Source organism: Macrotis lagotis, chromosome 4 (assembly GCF_037893015.1).
Source record: "Macrotis lagotis isolate mMagLag1 chromosome 4, bilby.v1.9.chrom.fasta, whole genome shotgun sequence".
Taxonomy (NCBI): Eukaryota; Metazoa; Chordata; class Mammalia; order Peramelemorphia; family Peramelidae; genus Macrotis; species Macrotis lagotis.
Window position 1 is genome coordinate 248,296,558 of NC_133661.1, and position 26,618 is coordinate 248,323,175.

Below are 26,618 nucleotides of genomic sequence, written 5' to 3' on the forward strand. Positions count from 1 at the left end.
GGAAGGCATGGGAAATTTAAAAATGGAATAAAATAGTTTGGAAATTACTGTGCTGAGTGGGATAGTATGCTGATAAGGAGGATTATCAAGTATCAATGAAGTTCCAGTTGAGGTTATGTTACATCAATTTGTAGTGGATAGTCAGAATGACTTTTTTCACCTTCATTCAAAAGCATATGTTTATATGGGCATGAAGGCAACAAAGTGATTTAAGGCTGAGGTTTGAATAGGCAAAAATGGTGATGTAATAAAGGGAGTTAAGAATTCAAGAGAAGAGAATTTCTAGAAGTGAATTGATTCACCAAAAACTCAAGATGGGGAAAAGATGAGAATGTGACTAGTGTAGGGGAGGTCATGTTGAAAAACAAGGGGTCAAGGGATTGGAAATCAGAGTAAGGGTGAAGAACAGGGTAATGTAAGGAAAAGCAGAGGGAGAGATGAAAGCCAATAGTATGGTCATATAAGAGAATTTCAGAGTTCTTAAATGTGAAGGTGATATACACATACATATATGTATGTATATACACACATACATATGTGTATATCTATATCTACATATGAATGAAATCTGTGAATGATGGCAAGATCAAGGGAATCAAAGATGCTTTTTGCCCTTACAGATGGAAATGGTTGCTTTGAGGTTGATATTTAGCTTTTAAAACCATCACAAACTGGTCCAAGAAATCTTTTCAATAGGTGGTATAGTGGCTAAAGTATTGGGCCTGGTGTCAGAAACAACCTGAGTTAAAATCTGGCCTTATTCACTGAATAGCTGTGTGACCCTGGGCAAGTAACAACCAGTGTTTGCCTCAATCTCCTCTACTATAGAACAGGGATCATAATAGTTATTACTTCCCAGAGTAATTGTAAGGCTCAAATGAACATCTATATTGTGTTTAGCAGTTTCTGGTACACAGCGGGTAGTTTCCTTCCTTCCTCTATTCCTTTGCCATGGACTACCCCCGATGCCTGTCATCCTGATTGCACTCATTTCTGCCTCCTAAAATCTTTCTCATTCTCTATGACATAGCTCAAAAACAATCTTCTATGTGAGCCTTTCCCGATATCATCTAACTTCTAGTGCCTTCTTTCCAAAACTATCTTTAATTTCCTTGTAATTACATTTGTATTTCTCTTTATATTTATTTTGCATATTTTGTTAACTTCCTCATTATCCTCCTTGCAAAAAGATTGTTTTACTGCATTTGTATTTCCATCAAACCAGAACAGCACCTGATATATAATTATTCATTGATTACTATCCCAAACCTCACCTTAAGTGTCTTTAAAAACATCAACAACAATATTATATTTTGTTCAGTCTTTCCCAAGAGAAGACAAAATCTCAACAATTTTTGACTGAGTTTAAGCACGGAAAACACAGTCAAATATAACCCTGCATGTTGTATAGGGAAGTAGTAGCCAGAGGTTGGATTCAGCCAATTTGTGCTGGTTTGGCAGAAATGAAAGCTAATTTTATGAAGAGTTCAGCAAACTTGTTAATTTATATGAATCTCACCACTGAAGGTAGCACAGCACAATAACAAGAAGACAAGGATAGGATTCAAAGGGTCTACATTCTCTTCCTCAATCTGCCATGATCTTGTTGGTAACTCTTAGGCAATTTGTTTAACTACTACTCTGCATAAGTATTCTCAGTTATAAAATCAATGGACTAGTCTGAATCATTTCTAAGGATCCATATGGTGAGATCTAAGTCTCTCCTTTAGCAATTGCTCCTGAAAAATTCTGCCTCCTTCAAGGTGAGTTTGGCACTATTTCTTAGACCTCTCAGCATACAAGTAGACCATCAATCCAGTCTAAGAATCTAGAGGTAAATTGTCTTCATATTTCCCTAGTGGTCTTGATTTTGGCCCTTTGGACTCTAATGACTTTGGAGGAGGGAGTGATGTTGATAACTTTGCACAGACCTGCCTCACTTCAATCCAATTCACTTGAAAGTCAAGATGAAGTAACTGATCCTCTTCAAGAATCAACAATGACAACACTGATAATTGCCTTGGCTCTTCCCTCACTGTTCCCATTAAGACCTTAGAAACCTTAGAACCCTTAGGACCTTAGAAACCCCAATGGTAGTGTTATTAACTGCCATTTCTATAATATAGAGTAATTTGTGCCACCTCTAAAGTTGAATTATTGTGAATAGTTGCCACATGTATTTGCATATATTTAATTTTCAAGAACTTTAAAATGAGAAAAAATTTCAAGTGGTTACCTCCCTCCCTCTTGCTTTCCAGTCACTTAATGAGATATTAAGCTTTTACTACAAGCTAGGTATTGTGTTAAGTAGATATATGGTCTATGCCTTCAAAGATCTTACAATCTAACAGGTAAGACAATATGAAAACAACTGTGTGTGTGTGTGTGTGTGTATGATATAGTCAATGGGAAATGATAACAGAAAGACACTAGCAATGGGGGGGGGGGGGGGTTGACAGGAAAGACCTCTTGCAGAGAGTGGGATTTGAGCCGAATCTTGCAAGAAGCAATAGAATCCAAGGAACAGAGGCAAGGAGGAGAACATTAAATGCATTGGGGGTAGAGGAGGGGCCTTGCCTGACCATATACTTTTGGAAGATCACCTGGACAGCTAAATAGAAGACATATTGAAATGAGGAGAGATTTGAGGCAAGGAGATCAGGCCACCAATTATAGCAATAGTCTAGACATAAGGTGTTAAACAGCCTTCACTGCTGTACCTGCATTAGTAGAGAGAAGGGGACCTATGTTTAAAGGAGATAGAAAGGATAACAAGTAAAGTGACCAAATATATATATAATATATATATATATATATATTATAATATATATATATATATGTCTTTAAGTTCCAAAGAAGGAAATTAGATAATAATTTTGTTAATAAAATCACAACTGAGAAAATTTTTCATTGTCTTCATTTTCAAAATAAGCACAAACTCTGCTCCTTTGGCCTATAAAATTTTTTTTCTCCACCTACCAGCCCATAGCAAAATGCATCAAATAAAATGCTAATTGCAGTACCCATAAGTCCACTGTGATACATGTTTAGATGAATGTGATACCATTATAGCTATATAGCTCAAGGAAAGCAGTATCTTTATAATTTTCAAATTTTCATATAATACATGAATTCTCATATCTTAATTGAATAAACCTGTAGAACAAAACACAATAAAAATATAGATCATGGCATGATGGTTTATTTTTGTAATCTCTGCTCCCAAGGAAGCTGAGGCTTGTGGACTGCTTGAGTTCAGTAGAGAGATCTAGAATGCAGCATTCTGATATCTGATATGGTATCTGCACTTAGTCTGGCACCAATGCAGTGAACCCCCAGAACCAAGGGGACACAACAGGAGTAGGGCAGAAGCTCAAGTTGGAAACAGAGACGGTCAAAGTTTCTCAGCTAAGCAGTAGTGAGATCTGGCCTAGAAGTGGTCACTATAGTTTGGCCTGGTCAAGACAAGAAAAATAAGGACTCATTTTATTATTTTTTTGTAGCTACTATTTTTTTTCCTGTCCTCATGGAGTTTGTTTTTTTCAAATTTATTTATTCTGAAATTTACAATTTTTTCTCTAATCTCACTTCCCTCCCCCAACCCCTCACAGATGGCAGTCTGTTAGTCTTTACATTGTTTCCATGGTATACATTGATCTAAGTTGAATGTGATGAGAGAGAAATTATATCCTTAAGGAAAAAAATAAAGTATTAAGAGACAGAAAAATTACATAATAAGATAAGTTTTTCTTTAAATTAAAAGTAATAGTCTTTGGTCTTTGTTCAAAATCCACAATTATTTTTCAGGATACAGATAGTATTCTCCATTGCAGGATTCAGATGGTATTCTCCATTGCAGATATCCCCAAATTGTGCTTGATTGTTGCACCAATGGAATGAGCAAATCCATTAAGGTTGATCATCACCCCTATGTTGCTGTTAGGGTGTACAGTGTTTTTCTAGTTCTACTCATCTCTTTCTGCATCAGTTCATGCAAATCCTTCCAGGCTTCCCTGAATTCCCATCCCTCCTGGTTTCTAATAGAACAATAGTGTTCCATCACATACATATACCACAATTTGTTTAGTCATTCCCCAGTTGATGGATACTGACTCAATTTCTAATTCCTTGCCACCACAAACAGGGCTGCTCCTCTAAGAATTTAGATGGTATACCATTTGGGGCATATATATATATATATATATATATATGTATATATATATATATATATACATATATATATATATATGTATTTGGTACTAAAATTACTTTATTGTACCTTTTAGGAGGATATAGTTTCCTTCCTTATCTCTTTTAAAGAGATCTATTTTTGCAGCTGTTTTTTCTGAGATAAGGATTACTACCCCTGCTTTTTTAATTTCAGCTGAAGCAAAAATATATTTTGCTCCTTTTGCCTTTACTCTAAATGTATCTCTCTGCTTCAAATGAGTTTCTTGTAAGCACCATATTGTAGGATTCTGGTTTTTAATCCACTCTGCTATTTGCTTATGTTTTAAGGGAGAGTTCATCCTATTCACATTCAAAGTTATAATTACTAACTCTTTATTGCCCTCCATGCTATCTTCCCTCTGTATTTCCCCCCTTTTTCCCTTTAGCCATATTCCCCAGTATTTTGTTTCTGAATACCACCACCTTCAGTGTGTTTTCCCCTCCTATATCCAACAACCTCCCCTTTCTTTCCCCTTTCCCTTTGCCCCGTCTTCCTTCCTGTCCTTGTTATTTACCCCTTTCCTCCCCCTCCCCCTTTCCTCTTTTAATACTTGAAAGGTAAGTTTCTTAACTTAATTGTATGTATGTTAACTTTAAGTCAAATCTGCTGAATGTAAGATTCAAGTGGTTCTCACCAACTTTCTTCTTTCCCTCTATTGCAGCAGGTCCTTTGTACCTCTTAATAATGAGATTTACCCCATTCAATCTCCTCTAGCCTCCCATCTCTTTACTGTTTTGTTTTTAAATCATTTTTTAAAAATCATTTTTTAAATCATTCTGAGTCACAGAAGAGTCATGAGTGTCCATTACTTCTGGCTAACTTTATTCTCTCTAATAGAGTTACAAATCTCAAGAGTTATTAGAGTCTCTCAGGTAGGAATATAACCAGTTTTTTTTTCTTATGGGATAGCAAGGCTTTTTTTACCCTTTCCCCCCACCTTTTCATATGTCTCTTGAGTCTACTGTTTGAAGTTCAAATTTTCTATTAAGCTCTGGTCTTTTTATCAGGAAAAATTGGAGGTCTCCTATTTCATTAAATGTCCATCTTTTCCCCTGGAAGAGCAGGCTCAGTTTTGCTGGATAGTGAATTCTTGACTGCATTCTAAGCTCCCTTGCTTTTTGGAATATCACATTCCCAGCCCTTTAATCCTTTTTCTTTCTGGCTGCTTGTAGGATTTTTTCTTTATTCTGATAGTTCTGGAATTTGGCCACAAAAATTCCTTGTGTTTTCATTTTGGGATCACTTTCAATAACTATTTTGCCCTCTGATAACATGATGTCAGGGCAATTTTCCATTGCTAAATCCTGTAATATTAAGTCCAGGCTTTTTTTTCTCTTCAATATTTTCAGAGAGACCAATGATTTTTAAGTTGTTTCTCCTACTTCTGTTCTCTAGGTCAGCAGTTTTGCCTATGAGATATTTTACATTTTCTTTTTTTGGTTTTGTTTAATAGATTCTTCTTGTTTCATGAAATCATTAGTTTCCACAGACTCCATTCTTTTTTTTTTAGAGAAGAATTTTCTTCATTTACCTTTTGCAACTCCTTTTCCAATTGGTCAATTCTATTTTTGAAAGAGTTTTCCATTTGACCAATAGAGGTTTTGAGAGAATTATTTTCTTTTTGCATTTGTCCAATTGTATTTTCCAAAGATTTGTTTTCTTGTTGCAAGGTGTTAAATTTCTCTCAAATTTTCCAATTGATTTTTAAACTCTTTCCTGATTTCTTCAAGGAAGTCTTTCTGGGCTGGAGACCAAATCATATTCTCCTCAGAGGTTCTAGATCTCTGAGTTAGGGTCTTTATATTCTAGGCATTTTTCTATTTACTTCCCTTTTCACTGGTCTTTCTTCATTTTCCTAAGATCTTGTGTTGGGGAAGGAGTTGGTTCACAGAAGTTTGGTATTGAAGTCCCTAGAGGTTTTGCTCACTGGGTTTAGTAACTCCAAGTGGGGTGGCCAGTAGGGGGTGTTTATTTCTTTCTCTGGAGTGTCTGTGACCATGATTTGAGGCCCCTTCCCTTTGGCCTGGAGGGTGTGGGTGAAGCTGCTAGATACTTTTATCCTTGAACAATGTGGGCTATGCCCTAGGGCAAGGTAATTACTCTCTCTATTCAGCTGAGGGAATTCTGCTGCCTGGGGAGGGGTGGGTGATGGGGCTGTTACTGTGTTTGTTCTGGAAAGAGGACTCTGCTGAAGTGAAAATATGGAGTTTGAGGTCTTCCAGACCAGAGGAGTCCAGTGGATGATGTCTGCAACTCTCCACTAGAACTTGCCCTCCAGTCCTGCTGGAGCGCCCCAGACCACCATTCCCACAGCCAAAGCTTCCATGCCCAAGTTGGCTGTTAGACCATGGCTCCCACAGTCAATGCCTCCATGACTGATCTTAGGTCAGTCCTGCTCTCACCCCGACCCTGCTGGTTCTCTACTCTCTTCCACTGGCTCACCCATGATTCCTGAAGACAGACCTTGAGGTAGATGTTCTTCTCCTAGCTTCTTTTTCTGGGTTTTGTCAGTTGAATATCTGTTAAGAGGTTTGTTTCATATTATATATGAGGGAAGATCAGGAGACTTTAGTACAATGCCTGTCTTCTCTCCACTATCTTGGCCGGAAGGAATGACTCATTTTAAAAAAATACACACATTTACATAATGCAAAACCCCAAAATAAACACATTAAAAAGTATTATTAACAACTAATACTATCTGAGAGCAAGGATGGAGTAATAGTTTAGAGCAGGGCTGTGCAAACAGACTTTTAAAAGATTTATTGAAACAATAGACAATATATTTTGATTTGCCATTTTAGTGAGAGGGAGCTCAGCTTCATTTACTAAAATATTTAGTAAACCCACAGGGGGCCCCATAAAACCACACTGTGGTCACAAGAGGCCCTTTGGATAGCCCTGATTTAGAGGGTCAGCCATGGAGTCAGGAAGACCAAGATTTGAGCTGCCTCTGACAGTTTAGCTGTGGGAACCTAGATAAATCACACTCTCTCAGGGTCTCAGACATTTCTCTAAAACTATAAATTTAAAATCTAATCAATCAGTGGAAGGAACTTTTAATTAGGAGTTACCCATTCTGCTGAAATCATAAGTCTATACCAAAAAAATCAAATACAAAATCAATGTTTGCAAATAATTATTTGATAATGATGATGATGGTGATGAACAAAGATCAAATTTTCAGAATCAACCATATGTAGCTGAATCACAACCAAAGAAATTAAGAGCATTTCTAACAAATCAAAAGCAAATTCTAATATTCTTAGTTGATAGGTCTTTCTGGAGACTATATATTCTGGACACAATATATATTGGGGAGGGGAGAAGAAAAAAGACCTAATTAATCCAGGATTAAACACTCCCTAGTGATGATAACCTAATAAATATTCATGTGAACAAAGACCTGTCAATGATAATCAATACTCCTTAGAAAGTGAACCAAGCCTAAAATTTCATCCTCAGGCCTATCATCATATGAACCAAAGAGAGAAAAACTGAACTGAAAAGTTATCAGGACAAACTTTTTGAAAGAGTCATAATAGTAGAAAATGTTATATATTTCAGGAGTCTGATATTAAGACTTTAACTTTTTTTTTTAGGTTTTTGCAAGGCAAATGGGTTTAAGTGGCTTGCCCAAGGCCACACAGCTAGGTAATTATTAAGTGTTTGAGACCAGATTTGAACCCAGGTACTCCTGACTCCAGGGCTGGTGCTTTATCCACTGCGCCACATAGCCGCCCCAAGACCTTAACTCTTGCAGAGTGTGTTCTATGTGGACATTAAGGATCTAATTGGGGCAGCTCAGTGGTGCAGTACCAGTTTTGAGTTCATATCAGACTTTAAACACTTACTAGTTGTATGTCCCTGAGCAACTCACTTAACCCAGATGACCTCAAAAAGAAAAAGACACAAAAGAAAAGAAGATTTAATCAGGTAAGTTAAATGAGAGTATTTATTGAAAGGAAGTTTACATCCTCTAATTTTATGAGTTGGTCACATTTTATCAGTAAAGTTCTATCCACAGGGTTAAAAGCTCTACAATAGTGTTTGTCAACTAGTGTGTTGGAGTAAATCAGTGTGTTGATAATATTTCATAAATATGTGAGAGAGAAAATTGGGTTTTCCCCTTTAGGATCAATCAAAAGGCACTTTGCAAAGGATACAAAGAAATAAGTGAATGTCTGTCCTCAAGAAACTTAACATTTTAGCCCAGGAAACAACACAAATGGTATTCCCATGTGAATGCCTACAGTGTGTGTTATTCACTAACCAAAGCTGCAGCAATGCTAGGAGTTGGTTCCAAGTGGTTCACATTGTAAGAGTCATGAGGAGTGCAAATGCACCTGCCCTGTCTAATTTAACTGATGCACCCCTACCCATGTTCCTCATTTCTTCTTCCCTCTTTATATTTTTTTAATCATAGTCAAACTTGTTTTATTAAGACTTATTCTTTCTAACCTGTATAATGGCACATCCCTTAAGTCAAATTTCCTAAACCTTAAGGGCCACAAAGTTAAAAAAAAATATTAAAATGTGTTAAAATAAAAAAAAAGAAAAGGTTTGGGAAGCACTCAGATGAAAACCAAAAAATAATTTTTGGCAAGCCCAGAAAAATGAAGTAGAAAAAAAGGGTGAAAAGAACCGTGAAACTGCCAATAATAAAAACTAAGAATTGTGAGGAAATTTCCTAAAAACAGGAGCAAGTCTAGTGAAAAAAAGTTCAGGAAGGAAGGAAATAGAGATGTGTAAGGTAATGAAAAGAGAATCTACTCAAGGTCTTCAGGAATTAGCATGCATTTCATACTTCATTTTAGCATCAAACCATTCCTTGACTTTCAGGGTGCTGTCCTATTACTTTAGTTGAAACCTAGCTCTTATTATTTCTCAGGGCAAGGGAGGTGTTGCCATAAAATGACAATGGCATTGCTTTTCTATCAAAAGCTATAGTAGGAAGGAAAAACTATTCATTTTAAATTTGAGTTGTAAAACTAAGGAATGTCTTACAAAAAAATATGCAGAAGAAGGCAGTATTATATGAAAAAAGAGTACTAATAGAATATAATAATTCAAGAGTAATCTATTAATTGGTTCACAAAAACCAATATTGTCTCTTTGTACAATAAGAAAGATGGATTTTTGGGTTTTGTTTTTTTTTGCAAGGCAATGGGGTTAAGTGGCTTGCCCAAGGCCACACTGCTAGGTAATTATTAAGTGTCTGAGGCCGGATTTGAACTCAGGTACTCCTGACTCCGCTGGTGCTTTATCCACTATGCCACCTAGCCGCCCCTGAAAGATGTTTTTTTTTAAGGGAAAAAATTAAAAATTTCATTCTTTTGTTTGACAAAGAAATTAAGATTCTTTCCTATTTAAACATATTAGACAAAAATATATAGTTTCATCCTGCAAACTAGTTAATGAATAACAGAGAATGGCCAAGGTGTGGGTTATTATTTTAAAACTAAAAAAAAATGAAGTTTAACAAATCTTATTTTTTGATCAATCACACTTATAATAAATTCAAATTTCTAAGGCACAGAATAATGTGATTTCTAGTAAAGTCAGCAATATGAAAGGAGATTGTGGAAATCAGTTCTCCTACATGAACTTCAGCAAAGACCTAAAAACAGGAGCATCAGATTAAATAAATACCAAGGAATACAAAATGAAACATAGTAAGATCCTCTATTCTGCCAAGTGCTACACAACAAGACAGCCAAAAGCCTAAGAGCCCTGGAAGAGAGGGTCTCATAAAGGAAACTAACAAGAACAAGTAAATGGCCAAAATTCTGCCATTGCTGCAACTGGGAAGTGACTTGTTGATGGGCTGTGGAGGGGAGACGTGCCAGTTTACTCAGTGGAGACATAACAGGATATTTGGAAATCAGCAGAAGGTCAGGATAAAAAAGGGTCTGATCACCTCTCAAGAAATTAAGAGAGGGGGCGGCTAGGTGGCGCAGTGGATGGAGCACCAGCATTGGAGTCAGGAGTACCTGAGTTCAAATCCAGCCTCAGACACTTAATAATTACCTAGCTGTGTGGCCTTGGGCAAGGCACTTAACCCCATTGCCTTGCAAAAAATTTAAAAAAAAAAGAAATTAGGAGATGAAAAAAATCTAAATAATAATTAAAAAATTAAAAATTAAAAAGAAATTAGGAGAGGATAGAAATCTGCCTAGAATAAAAATCTCTAAAGAAGAAATGGGGGAGGGGCGGCTAGGTGGCAGCAGTGGATAAAGCACCGGCCCTGGAGTCAGTACCTGGGTTCAAATCCGGTCGCAGACACTTAATAATTACCTAGCTATGTAGCCTTGGGCAAGCCACTTAACCCCATTTGCCTTGCAAAAAAAAAAAAAACACCTAAAAAAAGAAGAAGAAATGGGGGGGGGCGCAAAGCCAAGATGGCGACAAGAACGGATCGTGTCCTTGGCGCTCTCTTATAAAACTTATAAGCTAAGGACTCAAACTAAATTTTCGAGAGACAGAAATCACAGAGGGACCCAATGAGGCAGTTCTCCTATTCAAAGTAACCTGGAAAAGAGCAGAAAGGCCCTGCTTCCTGGGGTCAGAGGGGCGGCCTGTCAGAGCGAAAGAACTTCAGCCTCTCGGAGGCAGCCCCAGGGCACTGGGAGCCAGCTCACAGCATTGGGGAGTTTACTGACTTACACCCCAGGGAGCACTGGGCACAAATTGGGGGAACAGCGGAGGACCTCTGCCAGAGTGAGCACGTGGAGCCCAGCCCTCAGGGCACACAGAAAGCAGCATGACCAGATCAGCCAAGTTCCAGGAAACAGAAGCAGGTGGAACCAGTAAGCAGGAGCCCCCAGGGCATGAGCCCATTGAACCTAGGGAGGGGAGTGAAGAGAGCCTGCAGAGCTCTGCCCCTGGAACAGGACTCGGGCTCTGACCACATTCAGAACCTGATTGCAGTCTAGCCCCCCCCACCATAGAACAGCAGGGGCCCCCTCCACCTCAGCCCCATGGCAGAGGGGGGTGCATATGGTCATTCATAGACCAGGAGGGAGGACAGAGCCTCACACACTGAGACCCTTGTGTGAGTGTCCCAAAAGCTCAGGAAGCACCCCAAAACTAGGCTCAGGCTAGGAAAATGAGCAAGCAGAGAAACAAGAGGAACACCATTGAGAAATATTCTGCATATGAGCCCAAGAAGGATAAAAATACTCAGTCTGAAGACGACGAAGCACAAGCTCCTACATCTAAAGATTGAAAGAGAAAAAAATTGGGCTCAGGCTATGACAGAACTCAAAAAAAAGACTTTGAAAATCAAATGAGGGAATTGGAGATTGGAGAGAGATGCAGGAAAAACATTAAGATGAAGTCAGCAGCCTAGTAAAGGAAATCCAAAAAAATGCTGAAGAAAATAGCATGCTAAAAACCAGTTTAGGTCAAATGGATAAAACAGTTCAAAAAAGTTGAGGAGAAGAATGCTTTAAAAAGCAAATTTAGCCAGATGAAAAAAGAGATAAGAAAACTTTCTGAGGAGAACAAATCCCTCAGACAAAGAATAGAACTCAGGGAGATTGATGAATTTACGAGAAACCGGGACTCAATACTTCAAAGCCAAAAAAATGAAAAATTAGAAGAAAATATGAAACATCTCACTGAAAAACAATTGATATGGAAAACAGATCTAGGAAAGATAATTGAAAAATTATTGGAATACCTGGAAGTCATGATCAGGAAAAGAGCCTTGACATCATTCTCAAAGAATTACTACAAGAAAATTGCCCTGATATTCTAGAAGCAGAGGGCAAAATAGAAATGGAGAGAATCCACCGATCCCCCCCTAAAAAGAGATCCCAAAAAACCAACCCCTAGGAATATTATAGCCAAATTCCAGAACTCCCAAGTCAAAGAGAAAATATTACAAGCAGCCAGAAGGACACAGTTCAAATATCATGGAGCTGCAGTCAGGATCTCACAGGACTTAGCAGCAACAACATTGGAAGCTTGTAGGGCTTGGAATATAATATACTGGAAGGCAAAAGAGCTTAGAATGCAGCCAAGAATGAACTACCCAGCAAGGCTGAATGTCCTCTTCCAGGGAAAAAGATGGACTTTCAATGAACCAGGGAATTTCTAATGTTCCTGTTGGAATGGCCAGAGCTGAACAGAAGGTTTGATCTTCAGATAAAGGACTCAGGTGAAGCATGGAGATTGGAGGAGAGGGGGAAAATATGAGGGACTTAATGATGATGAACTGCATGTATTCCTACATAGAAAAATGACACTGATAATACTCATATGAACCTTCTCAGTTAATAGAGCAGGTAGAGGGAGCTTTTATAGTTGAAGCACAGGAGAAAGCTGAATTTGAAGATAAAATATGGGTTAAAAATGGAGTCAATAGAAAAAAGGGAAATGTAATGGGAGAAAGAAAAAGGAGAGGTGTAATAGGCCAAGATATTTCATATAATAAGATTTTTCTTTATTCCAATGAGCTATTGCAATGATATGGAAGGGGGGAAGGCAAGGGGGAATGAGGGAATCTTTGCTCTCATCAGAGGTGGTTAGGAGAGGAAACAGCATATATACTCAATGGGGTCTAGGCATCTGGAGTAAAGGGGGGACGGGGGAAGGGGGGGTGATGTGAGTGATGGAGGAGAGGATGGACTATGGGGGGGGAGAGTGGTCAGATATAACACATTTTCTTTCTTATTTCTTGCAAGGGGCTGGGATTGGAAGGCCTGTCTGGGACTATAGGGCCAGATGGATGCTGGGCCTAAGTGGTAGTATGGGGGCTCAGGGCCTCTTGGCCCCAGAGCCAGGGATCTGTCTGCTGCACCACTCAGCTACCCTACAGCAGAGTCAAAGTGAAAGGAGAGAGAAAATATAGTACATGATAGTGGAGAAATAAGAAAGGAGGGAGTTGTGATCAACAATGGCAATGGTGGAAAAATACGGAAGTAACTTTTGCCATGGACTTATCATAAAGAATGTGATCCACCTGTGACATAGTTGTTGGTGTTGGAACAAAGACTCAAGCACGTTTTTTATTATTATTGTTTTGGGGGGGTGCAGGGCAAATGGGGCTGGGTGGCCTTCCTGGAGCCGCATATCAGGGTGATTGTTGGGTGTCTAAGGCCAGATTTGGACCCGGGTATTGCTGGCTCAAGGGCCAATGCTCTGTCTGCCACCCATCCACCCCTACTATTATTACTATTTTATTTTATTTTAGGTCTTTTTTTTCTTTTTTTGGGGGGGGGTTTGCAGGACAGTGGGGTTCAGGTGGCTTGCATGTCACACAGCTGGGTGAGTATTGGGTGTACGGGGCCGGATGTGGGCTTGGGTGCTCATGGCTCCAGGGCTGGTGCTGCATCCATTGTGCCACCTGGCCATACCTACAATTAGTATTATTTTTTAAATTTTAATTTTTTTCTCTCCCCTTATTTTATTGCTCAAGAGAGTCTATATTTATGGGGGGGGTATTTCGTTTACTCTTAAACAAGGATACTTTATTAATGTATAAGAAAACTTATTTGTACAAAATGAGAATAAATATTAAATTAAAAATTAAAAAAAAAATGAGGCTCAAGACAAGACAATACACCAAGAGATGATGAAGAGGCAAACCCAAGGAGGAAAAAAAGAGTAACACTATAACATCTATTAGTGGAGGCTCAGAGGGAAAGAACAATATCCTGACCACAACAGATTACTTAGAAGTAATAAAACATTGACACTAAAAACTTAAAAGAGCAAAGGAGGGGGAGGAAAGAGAAAAGAAGGAGGAAGAGGAGGAAGATAGAAAACCTTACCCAAGTAGTAGACTCCCTGAAAAAAAATTGAATTAAGAGAAATCAGTACTTCAATGTATATCAAATTTCATAAACAAATGACACAGAAAACAGGTTGAAGAATAATTTAAAAATATTCAGGTTTCCTGAAAACCATTACAAAACAAAAAAATCTAGATGCTATGTTTCAAGAAATCACATTTCTATTACAACTTGAGAGGAAAATGAAAATAGAGACATCTGCAAACTACCTGAAAAATTTTTTTAAAAAACCATCAAGTAATAGTGTTATCCACAGTTTCTAAGATGAAGAAAAAAATATTTCATGCAACAGAAAAAAAGAGTTCAGGTATTTCAAAAACAAGTTGGATTCACACAAGACTATGTTCCTTCCAACTGAGGCAGCTAAGTGGCACAATGGATAGAGCACTGGCCCTGGAGTCAGGAGGACCTGAGTTCAAATATGGCCTCAGACACTTAATAATTGCTAGCTGTGTGACCTTGGGCAAGTCACTTAACCCCAGTGCCTTAAATAAATAAAATTTTTAAAAAATTTAGGGAAAAAAAGACTATGTTGTAACTTCTATAAAAGAAAGAAAATCTTGAAATCTGATTCAAAATGTGAAATTTGTCAAAAGGCAAAAGACTTCTCAAGAATAAATTAACTTTCAAAACTCAGTCTGGACCTATGGGGAGAAAAGATCTTTTAAAAAGGAATTTTGAACATTCCTGATGAAAACATCAAAACTGAACAGAAAATTTGAAATATAAACTTAAAAAGTAATGGATTAGAAAGCAAAATACGACAACATACTATTTAACAAAAACATCTTTGAAATACAAAAATTCACAGGGTAAAATAAGGAACAAGAGGAGAACCTATTAAATTCAAAAAAGCAAGGGCAACAATCAATCTCAAACACAGCTACAGGAATAATTCAGAACTATTTTGCCCAACTGTATGCCAATAAAATTGATATCCTAAGTGAAATGGATGAATATTTACAAAAAATATAAACTTCCCTGGTTAAAAGAAGAGGAAATTAAATACTTAAATAATTCCAGAAATTGAACAAGTCTTCAATGAACTCCTAAGAAAAAATCTCCAGGGCCAGGTGGATTCCCAAGTGAATTCTACCAAAAATTCAAGGAACAATTAGTCTTAATTTTATATAAACTATATGAAAAAATAAGTGAAGAAGTTTTGTCAAATTCCTTCTATAACATCAATATGGTGATGATATCTAAACCAGGATGAGTCAAAACAGGGAAAGAAAAGTATAGACCAATTTCCATAATGACTATCACTTGGATAATATACTATGATCAAGCAGGAATTATAACAAATCTATCAGCATGATAAACCAAATCAATAAAAAAATATCACATGCATATCTCAGTAGATGATGAAAAAGTTTTTGACAAAATGCAGCATCCATTCCTATTAAAAAATACTAGCGATGGGGTGGCTAGGTGGTGCCGTGGATAGAGTACCAGCCCTGGAGTCAGGAGTACCTCAGTTCAAATCTGACCTCAGACACTTAATAATTACCTAGCTGTGTGGCCTTGGGCAAGCCACTTAACCCCATTGCCTAGCAAAAACTAAAATAAAATAAAATAAAATAAAATACTAGCGAGCTTAGGAGTGCTATGTGGAATGTTCCTTAAAACAATAAGCATTATCTACATAAAATCATCAACAAACATTATATGTAATGGGGATAGGCAATCCCAACAAGATCAGGGGTGATACAAGGATGCCTGTTATCATCACTATTATTCATTATTGTATTAGAATATCAGCTTTATCAATAAGAGAAGAAAAAGAAATTGAAGAAATTAGAATCAGTAATGAAGAAACAAAACTTTCACTCTTTGCAGTTAATAAGATGGTATACCTAGAGAACCTTAGAAAATCATCAGGTAATTAAGGTGATACTCATTAATCATACAAATGAATAATGGTAGATTAATACAATAAAATATTTCTATGCCATAAGATACAAGAAATGACAAAAGAGGGGAATTCAGAGAAACCTGGGAAGATGCTTTTTTATGAAGTAATACAAAATAAGCAAAATCATAATAATTTATGCTTAGTTGAATAAACATAAACACTGTAAAGGAAAATGATATGGAAAGACTCTGATCAGGATAAACATTAGCCACAACTACAGAAGACCAATAATAATTATACTTCCCGCTTCCTGACAGAGATGCAGAATGAGATACATTTTCTGACATGATCAATGTGGCAATTTGTTTTTGCCTCATATTTATCTGCTGTAAGGAAAAGCTTTTATTTTGTTGGGGGAAGAGAACAGTGACAGTGATGCAAAAATAAAGAAGAAAGAAGTAAATAATTTTTTAAGTGTCCAGAAGAGAGAAGGCAGTTCAGTAAACAATACAAAAGGAGAGTTTGGGATCTACCATATTGAATTTGCTATGCTAATTGCATCAAGTTTTACATAATAGATAATTCCATGGATATTTATCTTGCTCACTGTATAGGAAAATAATTACATCTATTGATGTTTATCAATCATATAAAAATAGCAAAAATAATTTTAAAAAAAATTCTTCTTGTGAGGCAAGGAACCATGCATTTTGGCATGGACTCTCTCCCAAACCAATATGATCTACTGCATATTTTAAAATACTTTTACTAATTCCCTGGTCCTCTTGTTGAATAGAATATTTGGCGATTATATAAAACTCAAGAATTATCTACCATGTCATAAGTGTAAGATTATAAGAAATTAGCAGAGGAGACAAGCCAAAATGTCATACAAATATCATAGATAGAGCAATGGAGTAATTCCTCATGTCCTCAGGGTCCTTAGAGCCTATAATGCAGAAACTCTTGTTAGTACACATTAATAGGCTCTATAAATTATAGAAATAGCTGGATCTCCATGTAAACAGTGGAACTAATTGAAACAGGCTTGGTGTCATTATGGATAGAAAATGCTACACTTGGAATCAAGAAGACCTAAGTATGGATCCTGCCACAGGACACTTGGTAGCTATGAGACCCTGGTCAAGTCATTTAACCTCTATCTGACTTTTTCTCAGCTAAAAAATGGGGATAATAATAGCATCAACCTCACAGGGATATTTTGAGGAAAAAATGAGATATACATGAACACATGCATGTAATGCACACACAATACACACACACATATAAAGAGAAGAGAGAGACAGAGTCAGAGAGAGGGGAAGAAAGAGACAAAAAGAGCCAGAGAGAAGGCATTAGGGAGAGACAGAATTTTGTAAATCATAAATGTTAGTTATAAGCATGAGCTACATAAGTCACACTCAAAAGACAGTTATGTGACATGATCACAAGACAACTGTAGAAAATATACTGTGGGAGCAGTTTATGAGCAAAGAAGTCATAGAGAACATTATCATAAACAAACTGGGTAACTTGATTACATTAAATTAAAAAGTTTTTACACCAACAAAATCATTGCAACCAAGATTAAAAGGAATTTAGTAAGTTGAGAAACAATTTTTACAACTAGAGTTTCTGACAAAGGACTCATTTCTAAAATATATAGACAACCGAGTCAAATTTATAAAAAAAACAAAACGTTCCCCAATTGATCAATAGTCAAAGGATAGGGAAAAGCAATTCTCAGACAGAGAAATCAAAGCTATCCATAGTCATATGAAAAATTGTTCTAAATCTTTATTGATCAGAAAAAATGAAAATAAGAAGTACCACCTCATACCGCTAAGATTGGCCAATATAACTAGAAAGGAAAATGATCAATATTGGAGGGAATGTGGGAAAACTGGGACACTAATGCAGTGGTGGTGGAGTTGTGAAAAGATTCAACATTTCTGGAGAGCCATTTGGAATTGTATCCAAAGAGCAATAAAACTGTGCATACATACCCTTTGATCCAGCAATATCACTACTGGGTCTGTATATTCAAGAAATCAAGAAAAAGGATGAAAATCCCACATGTACAAAAATATTCATAGCAGCTCTTTTTGTAATAGCAAAGAATTGAAAATTGAGGAGATGCCTATCCATTGGGGAATGGCTAAGCAAAATGTGTTATATGTATGTGATGAACACTATGGTTCTATAAGAAATCATGAGGTAGAAACAATATAAAGACTAACAGACTGCCTTCTGTGGGGGGGGGGGGTTGGGAGAGGGGAAAATTCTAAAATTCAAAATAAATTAATTAATTAAAAAAAAGAAATCACGAGGGACAGGATTTCAGAAAAGCCTGGAAACACTTGCATGAATTGATATGAAGTGAAATGAGCAGAAGCAGAAGAACATTATCCACATTAATAACAATATGGGGTGATGATCAGCCATGATGGACTTGTTCATTTCAGCATAATACTAAAAGACTTGTGATGGAAAATATCATCCATATCCAAAGAAGGAACTGTAGAGTTTAAATGAAGAACAAAGCTTATTATCTTCAATTTTTAAAAGTTGTCATGTATTATGTCATTTTCCCTTTCTAATGTTTTCTTTCTTCTGGTGTATCTGATTCTTCTCTCCCAACATATTCCATTTTGATCTATGTTTAGTATGGTTATAAATGTAGAGCCTATATCAGTTTGCTTTCTGTTGGGGAGAGGAGTTAAAGGAGGGAGGGAGAAAAATTGTAAAAGTCAAAACCTTGCAAAAATTGATTGGAAAAATATTTGGTGTAGAAAAATTAATGATCTGCTGCTTTGACTAAGCTTTCCTCAGTCACAAAATTTGATTCTCAAAATCAGATTTTAGACTGGATGCTCCTAGATGGTCCCATTCTGCTCTAAAATTCCATGAAAAGGCAAAAAAAATTATTGTGAATCATGTAACAGAATAAACTTCTGTTTCTATCTTTAACTATAAAGGTCAACCAAATATGCATATATCATCTTACCAAAAAATTAGCTTAGGACATTTGAAGCAGATAACTGTACTAGAGAGACTGATGAGGTGGGAAGCCATAAAAAGAGAAACATTTCAACAATCTAGGTCACAGTTGGACTTGACAGGTGGTAGGGTGGAGAAGAAATGACATAACAAACTAAGGCTTAGATAGCAATGAATTGCCTCTGGCAGATATCCAAAGGCAGAAGAGAGTGTTAGAATATGAAACTGAGTATGCAGTTGTCCATCACATGGATATTTGGCTTCCTCCAGAAGCACCATGATTCTTACTTAAAACATATCTTCTTGGAAATTTTCAATTCTTGCTTTGCTATTAATCAATTGAAACACAATAGTTTATTCTTGTAACAAAAGCCCCAAGAGAAAAAGGGATGAAAGAGAAGGAGACCTTTATACACTTTTTCATATAGAATCTTGTGTGAAGGGAGAAGGTTAATGAACCAGATGAAATACCAGATCTGACAGGAAATGGAATTAGAACCACAAAGCCAAGGATACAGTCAGCAACTTTGGAAAAGTCCAGATGCACTGGGTTTATTAAAACTAAAGACAAGTAAAGATAGAAGAAAAAGGACCCAAAACAGATGGATAGTTCTTTACTAAGTCAATGAAATTCGTTCATATATGGCATCCTGTTTCCATTAATTCCAATAAATTTTAAGCTCCCAAAAGGTCAAAAGATCCCAAATATAAAATGGAAAAGTTCAGAAAGCTCTTCTATGTAACATCAGAACATAATTTTACAATTATTTCTATATATGCAATAACCACTTATTAGAACAAGGACCACACATCTTTTGTTTTTGTTTTTCTTTCAATCTGGGAAAAAGCTCCCTGCTTTTGTCTTCATGATTTTGACCACTAAGTAGGTCATTTAAAATGCATCATATAATTAAGGTCCAGTTCATAATACATGAATCCATAGCTATACCATCATTACTAAAGAATTTAAGAACGTCCTCTGACTATTCCAGTCTCTATTCATAATCTCAACTATGCTGAACTCCTTCAGATGAAGGATGGCTGTAAATTTTATTCATTCTTACTGGTTTCATCTTTGAGTTTCATAAGGACAAGGTGACCTTTTTCTGATCAATAACTTAAGTCTCAGGGCTCCAGTGAAAACCAGGTCCACATCTAAATGAGTGCCTTTCTGACCCACTTGTGGCTAATGCTGGTCAGTGGGTGACAAGTCTCTGAAAGAGACTAGTTTAGAACTCCTCCTATGTGCAATCCAGGATGGAGAGGAAGAAGGCAGACTCACCAGAAAAAAGAGTAAAACAAAAAGGAGGAGTCATTAGAAAATAGAATAAAGCATATACTAGTGCCAACCAAAGTTCCTTGGAAGAATTTCCAGTGCGTCTCTACCAGTGAATTCTGGAACTCATTTGCTAGACCATTATTACTCCACAGACCATAAAAGATTTTTTTTTAACCACAGCATGATAGAGACACCATTTTGTGGCTCTATTATTATTCTTATCCCACAGATATCTAGTCATCTATAAATGTGATCCCAACTCAACTCTGCATTGCCCTCTTAGTAGCATCTTTATATTTCACACTGAGATATAAACAAAAATATAAATCCACCATGTAATTCTTCCTCCTACATACCCACCATTCCCTTCCCTGCTCCAGAATCTTTTTGCAGTACACCATTAGACTTTTTGAATCTTCTTACCAAAACAACTGCTACGGTGAGGAACAAAGGTTTTACAAGCAGTAGCAATAGCTAGTTCAGCAGAGATAATAGTCTTAATGATCAGATCCTCTACATGGGCCATCAGTGCTGCAAAACAAACAAAAAGCCATGAAGAAGGAAATACAAATGTACTGCAACCTAGATTGTATTCATAAAAACATATGTGCCCAAATCCAAAATTGTCCAGATGTCCTCTCTTTGAATGGGTACTTGAAGTAAGTATAGATAGCCCTGGATATCAATATTTGTGTGTGCAAATGCACAGAGGAAACAGAAGTTACAAAAGCTTAGCTACTCACCAGTTGTATCTTTCCCTTCTTGTTTCAGGTACCTAAGCATTGCACTCATGCTCCATTTGTTCCCATAATCTTCCACTTCGGGATCATCACAACTAAAAACAAATCAAGGAGTTAGGAATCACATGTGGCTTTAAAAGGCTTTTCTATCTTAAAAGAATAAGATTCCTTTTGAATGGTTTTCTTGTTCATATAAACTCCTTAGGAAATACTCTCCCTTTTCTCTGTTCTGCTATCTACTCTTTAGTACTGTTTACTTCATCATAGTAACACTAATGGAATTCAAAAATTATATACATTCCATTTATTGTTGGTAATAAGAAAAAATTAATTTATCTTAAGCAATAATTACACTAGTTACTAAAAGGAGAATTATAAGTCAAAAATTTAAAATAACTTAAGAAAAGTTTAAAGAAATGTATGCCTGCAATCTTTGAAGAAAATGTTATGCTTTCCCACAAAACATCCCTTAGTGCTGCTGTCAGAAGAAAACAGGTTAGATGCTGCGAGGTTATAACCAAATGTGCTTTGGCACTTGAAACAACTTCCTTCTTTTCCTTTGTCTCTCTCTCAATCTTGGGTATTAGCTGAAGAGCTTGAATCAAGGTACCATTAAGTTTCTCAAACTACTATCATAAAATAAAGAGGCAGCAAGACAATATGGATAGAGCCAACCTTGGAGTAAAACCTGAATTCTAGTCCTTCCTCTGTCATTGTATGGGCTCTGTGAGCCTGGTGAAGTGCCTTTACCTCTCGAAGACCTAAAGTTGTAGAGAAGATGCTGAGTTGTATTGGTAGAGGCAGTTTCCTCATCAGGGAATTCCCTATACCAGTGGTATCAAACTCAGAGACAGGGACCACAAAATCATATGTAAGGATCCCTGAAGGCTGCAGATTGGCAGATAAAACCACATCTAAACTTTATCTGTTCATGGAAAAAGTGTAAAGATCCCACATGTATAAAAATATGTATAGCTCTTTTTGTTGTGGTAAAGCATTTGAAATTGAGCGTATACCCATCATTTGGGGTATGACTGAACAAATATATATATATATATATATATATATATATATACATATATATATGTATATATATATATACACACACACACACACACACACACACATATATATAATTATATGTATATATGTATATACATATACACAGACACAGACACACACATACAAACACACATATACACACACACACACACACACACACACACACAAGAAATCATGAGGGACAGGATTTCAGAAAAGCCTGTTAAGATTTGCATGAATTGATGTGAAGTAAAATGAGCAGAACCAGAACAACATTATACACACTAACAACAACATGGGATGATGATCAACCATGATGGACTTATTCAATTCAGCAGTGCAATAATCAAAGACAAATTTTAAAATACTTTTGAGGGAAAATACTATCCATATCCAGAGAAGGAACTGTGGAGTTTAAATGAAGACCAAAGCTTTTTATCATCAAGTTGTCTTACGTGTTACATAATTTTTTCTCTAATGTTTTCTTTTTTCTATTTGGATTTGATTCTTCCCTCACAACCTGATCAATATGGACCTATTGTTTGGCATGGTTATAAATGTAGAGCTTCTATCAGATTGATTTCTGTCAAGGAGTGGGGGGAAGAAAAGGAGAAAAATGAAAAACTCAAAATTTTGCAAAAAATGATGGTAAAAACTACCATTGCATGCAGTTAGAAAAACATAAAAATTAAAAAAAAAAATTTATCTATGTTCTACTACATTTTTCTTTATTTACTTTGGTTAAATTTACTTTAATTAGGTTTGGACCACAGTCAAGAGTTTGCTTGTTTGGCATCTCTGTCCAACATTAATGAAATCACAAATCCCAACCTTATCCCTTATTAAAAAACAAAATTATGCCATGATTGAGATAGAACCCCAACATTCAATACTTTACAAGCATTGTAAGTGACTAATTGTATATGTGTCTCTGTGCTATGGACTGGGGGTACCAAAAATGTTGAAAGTCTCACAATTTATATTTTGGGGATAATCAGGTATTTTGTATCACATTATGATGTTCCCCATCACTAGTATAGCTCTATTCACATTGGTAACCTTCCAAAATGAAGGATTTGATTTTTTTAACTATATCAAACCCCTGGTAAAGGGAAGTTCAATTAAACCTGTAAAATTCTAATTCCTGTTCCAAAGCCTTCAGATTCTGGGTTTCTTTCTTTTCTTGGATCTGCTATGAACCTATTTTTAGTCTGAGCAAAAAGTAACTATTTGGATTTCTTTTTTATTTTTCCATTTTCTGGCTAAAGAAAAACAGAACAGAGAAAATGTTTCCAAGAAATGGGCCAGTCCTCCATTCCAGTGAGTCCTCTTCCAAGATGGCCTCGTTTCTTGGTTTCTAAAAGGCAATATTCCCCCAGTGATCTTTAAGGCAAACTATTACCCTTACTTTAGAAAATCAGGAAGTACAAAAAGGTGAAGAAAGGTTTTTTTTAAAAGAGGAAGGATGTATTATGGTAGTGTCAGAAATGAAAAAGTAGCCCAAAACCTGTCGTCTACTGCCTGCTAGCAATAGTCAACTTCACTCACACTTGCTAAATATGAATGTGAAGTTCACTCCCCTCCTAGAAATACCAAAATCTTCATAAGGCTTCATTTGCCAGCAGCTGACTGGCTAGTACAAAGTGTGCCTCACTGTCTTTCTCTTTCTTCCTGGCCACCTGGGATTCCGTGGCCTAGCCACCAATCCTACCTGACATAGTCACCACTCTTTTTGTTCACACTGTAGTTGGTCAGGTGCATGAACTGGTTCCGAATGTTCTTAGCTCCTTGATCATATCTCACAGTTGCAAACCTAAAAGCAGGATTCAAAGTTAAATGATAGAAAATTTTTCCAACTCAAATAGTAGGGAAAATATATATGTGAGAAACAAAGCAGAAAAACAGTATTGGTTTCTAAGTTCAGAGAAAGAACAAGGAGAACAGGGTCCATTAGTACACTGTGGGTGCTAGCATCTAACACACCTTGCCACCTTGCTGTTAGCACTTTATACAGTAAGCGAGGAAGGGCCAGAGCTGAGACACAAGGAAGAATCTTGGAACTGAGGTTCATAGAAATAATGGAGTGAATGAGCAAAACCAAGAAGAATCATACTGTTTATGTAGGAAGAGAAGAGGGACAGAAACAATGCCAGAAATGAATGGCCTAGTGCAGTAAAATAATTTCAGGACTTCAAAGGAAAGTAAAGAATAAGGAACAAAACATGGACTCCTTTCACAAAACATATATATATGTGTGTATATATATATATATATATATATATATATATATATATATATATATATATACACATATATATATACACACACATGTATACATATATACTTTTATATATAAATACATGTATCATGTTAATACACATTAATACTGTTATATATATCATACATACATAATTTATATATAGACCTATGCTATACATAGACATTTTACATATATATGATATATACATATATAATATATACATATATGCACACATACACATGCATGCCTTTACATATACACTTTTATATGTAATCTTTATATATCAGGAATAGGGAATGTCTGGGTCACAAGTCATACAAGGACCATGGAATCATTTGATCTGGCACTGCCATGGCAACCACAGGTGGGACTTGAAATTCAATAAATCTAGGAGCTTTTTGGGGGTGAATTAATTAAGCATTTGACCAAATATAGCAGTTTGATTTTTAAATTGATAATTTTGTATGGACCACGAATGATGTTATAAATATTCAAATGGCTCTTGGAAAGAAAAAAGGTTCCCCATCTCTGTTATATATGAACATATATGAGTAGCTATATGTTCATCAAAATGGGAGAGCAAATAAGCACAAAAACAAGGAAAATCACTCTAGGAAGGCTGACAATGTCAGAAATTTGATAGACTAAACTAAAATCAAAAGAATGAAGGAATATAAAAGATGCAAAGCCATGAAGGTTATTTTGAATGAGGTTTAGGTCAAGTTTTCCAATGAAATTCAATATCAGCAAAATATTTACTTAGGTGGATTTTTTTAGATAATTACAATTTCTGCTCACACACCTTTGGAAGTACATTATCACCCTACACTACAATGTTTTTCTGAACCACTGTTTCCAATTCTGTGAAAGTAGGTAGGAAGGTCATGTAATTTACAAATTAATTTTCATATGTTTGCAGACTATGAAAACAAAATTTATTACTACTATATCCAAAGACGTCGTTTAAAATTTTCTTTTTTCTTCTCAACAACCCCCTACCTTTACAAATTCAATACTAGAAATGTATAATAAAGAGAGCAAAGAGAGACCAAAGACTTCCAGAAATTCTAGTTATAATACTTCCAGTCATTTTACTTTTACTGAATAAGATCTGTCTACATATCCTAATATTCCTTCAACAGACACTTGTTCATTCTTGTGTAGCTAATGATAAATGCAAGAAAATAAATGCAAGAAGGTCCACCTTGTCCATACAAAGGCTGCAGGGCTGAACAGCTAATAAGTATCTAAAGCTGGATTTGAATTCAGGTCTTCCTGACTCAAGACCCATCATTCTGTCCACTGAGTCACCTAGCTAGGATGCATCTCAACTACTCAGCGCTGATGTGTCAATCAGCCCCAGCTGAAGTTCCAGCTAAAGAAGATGCATTGAATGCCATTGGGCTCCTTTCAAATGGCAAAACACCTGGTGCTGATTCTATTCCAGATTCTATTCCCCCAGATGAGGGATCCATTGCTCATCTAAAACCTGACTGAAATTTTCCAGGTTATATGGCAGGAAGAGATTATCCCCCAAGAATTCAAGGATGCCTCCATAGTCCATCTCTATAATGGTAAAGGGAACAGATTGTACTGTGACAATCACCAGTCATTGCTGGTAAGATTCTTGCCAAAGTCCTTCTCAATCTGATCTTTCATCTGGGAGTTGGTCACTTCCTGAGAGTCAAAGTGGCTTCAAAAAGGGTCAAGGAAGAGTCAATATGGAGTTTGCTGGCCAACAACTCCAGGAAAAATGGCAGGAACAGAACAGAGGTCTGTATATAACATTTGTAGATCTGACTAAGACCTTTGATATGGTCAATTGTGAGAGTTTGTGGAGAATTATGTCAAAATTTGGCTGCCCAGAGAAGTTCATCAGTATTTTATGTCAATTCCATGATGGCAAGCAAGCACAGGTTCTGGATAGTGGATGATGCTCTCGAGATCTCCCAGTCACCAATGGAGTGAAATAAGGATTTGTCCTTGTTTCCATGCTTTTAACATGATGTTTTCAGCCATGTTATCAAATGTCTTCACTGAGGATGAACATGGCCTCAAGGTCAATTACTGCACTGATGACAAATTTTTTAACTTGAAAAAAGCTACAAGACCAAAGTGGAGGGAGTGATGGTGCATGATCTTCTGTTTGCAGATCACTGTGCACTCAATGCAGCCTCTGAAGCTGAGATACTACAAAATATTTGCTGCTTGTGCTAATTTTGGTCTAACAATTAACACCAAGAAAACATGGGTGCTCCATCGGCAAGCACCACACCATCCATATGTGGATCCATCAATTACAGAAAATGTAGAAGTTTTGAGGACTATGGACAAGTTCACACTTACCTTGGCAGTGTCCTTTCCAAGGAGGTATACATTGACAATGAGGGTGACACTTGCATTGCCAGAGCT

At 36.5% G+C, this 26,618-nt stretch overlaps 1 protein-coding gene across 1 annotated transcript in view; it reads right to left on the reverse strand.

The window, feature by feature from the left end:
* Positions 1-26,618, reverse strand: part of TTLL5 (tubulin tyrosine ligase like 5) — a 469,247-nt gene that overhangs the window by 278,592 nt on the left and 164,037 nt on the right. Inside the window, 3 exon segments of the mRNA XM_074235683.1 lie at positions 20,589-20,696; positions 20,909-21,000; positions 23,658-23,759. Coding sequence (XP_074091784.1) covers positions 20,589-20,696; positions 20,909-21,000; positions 23,658-23,759 — 302 coding nt within the window.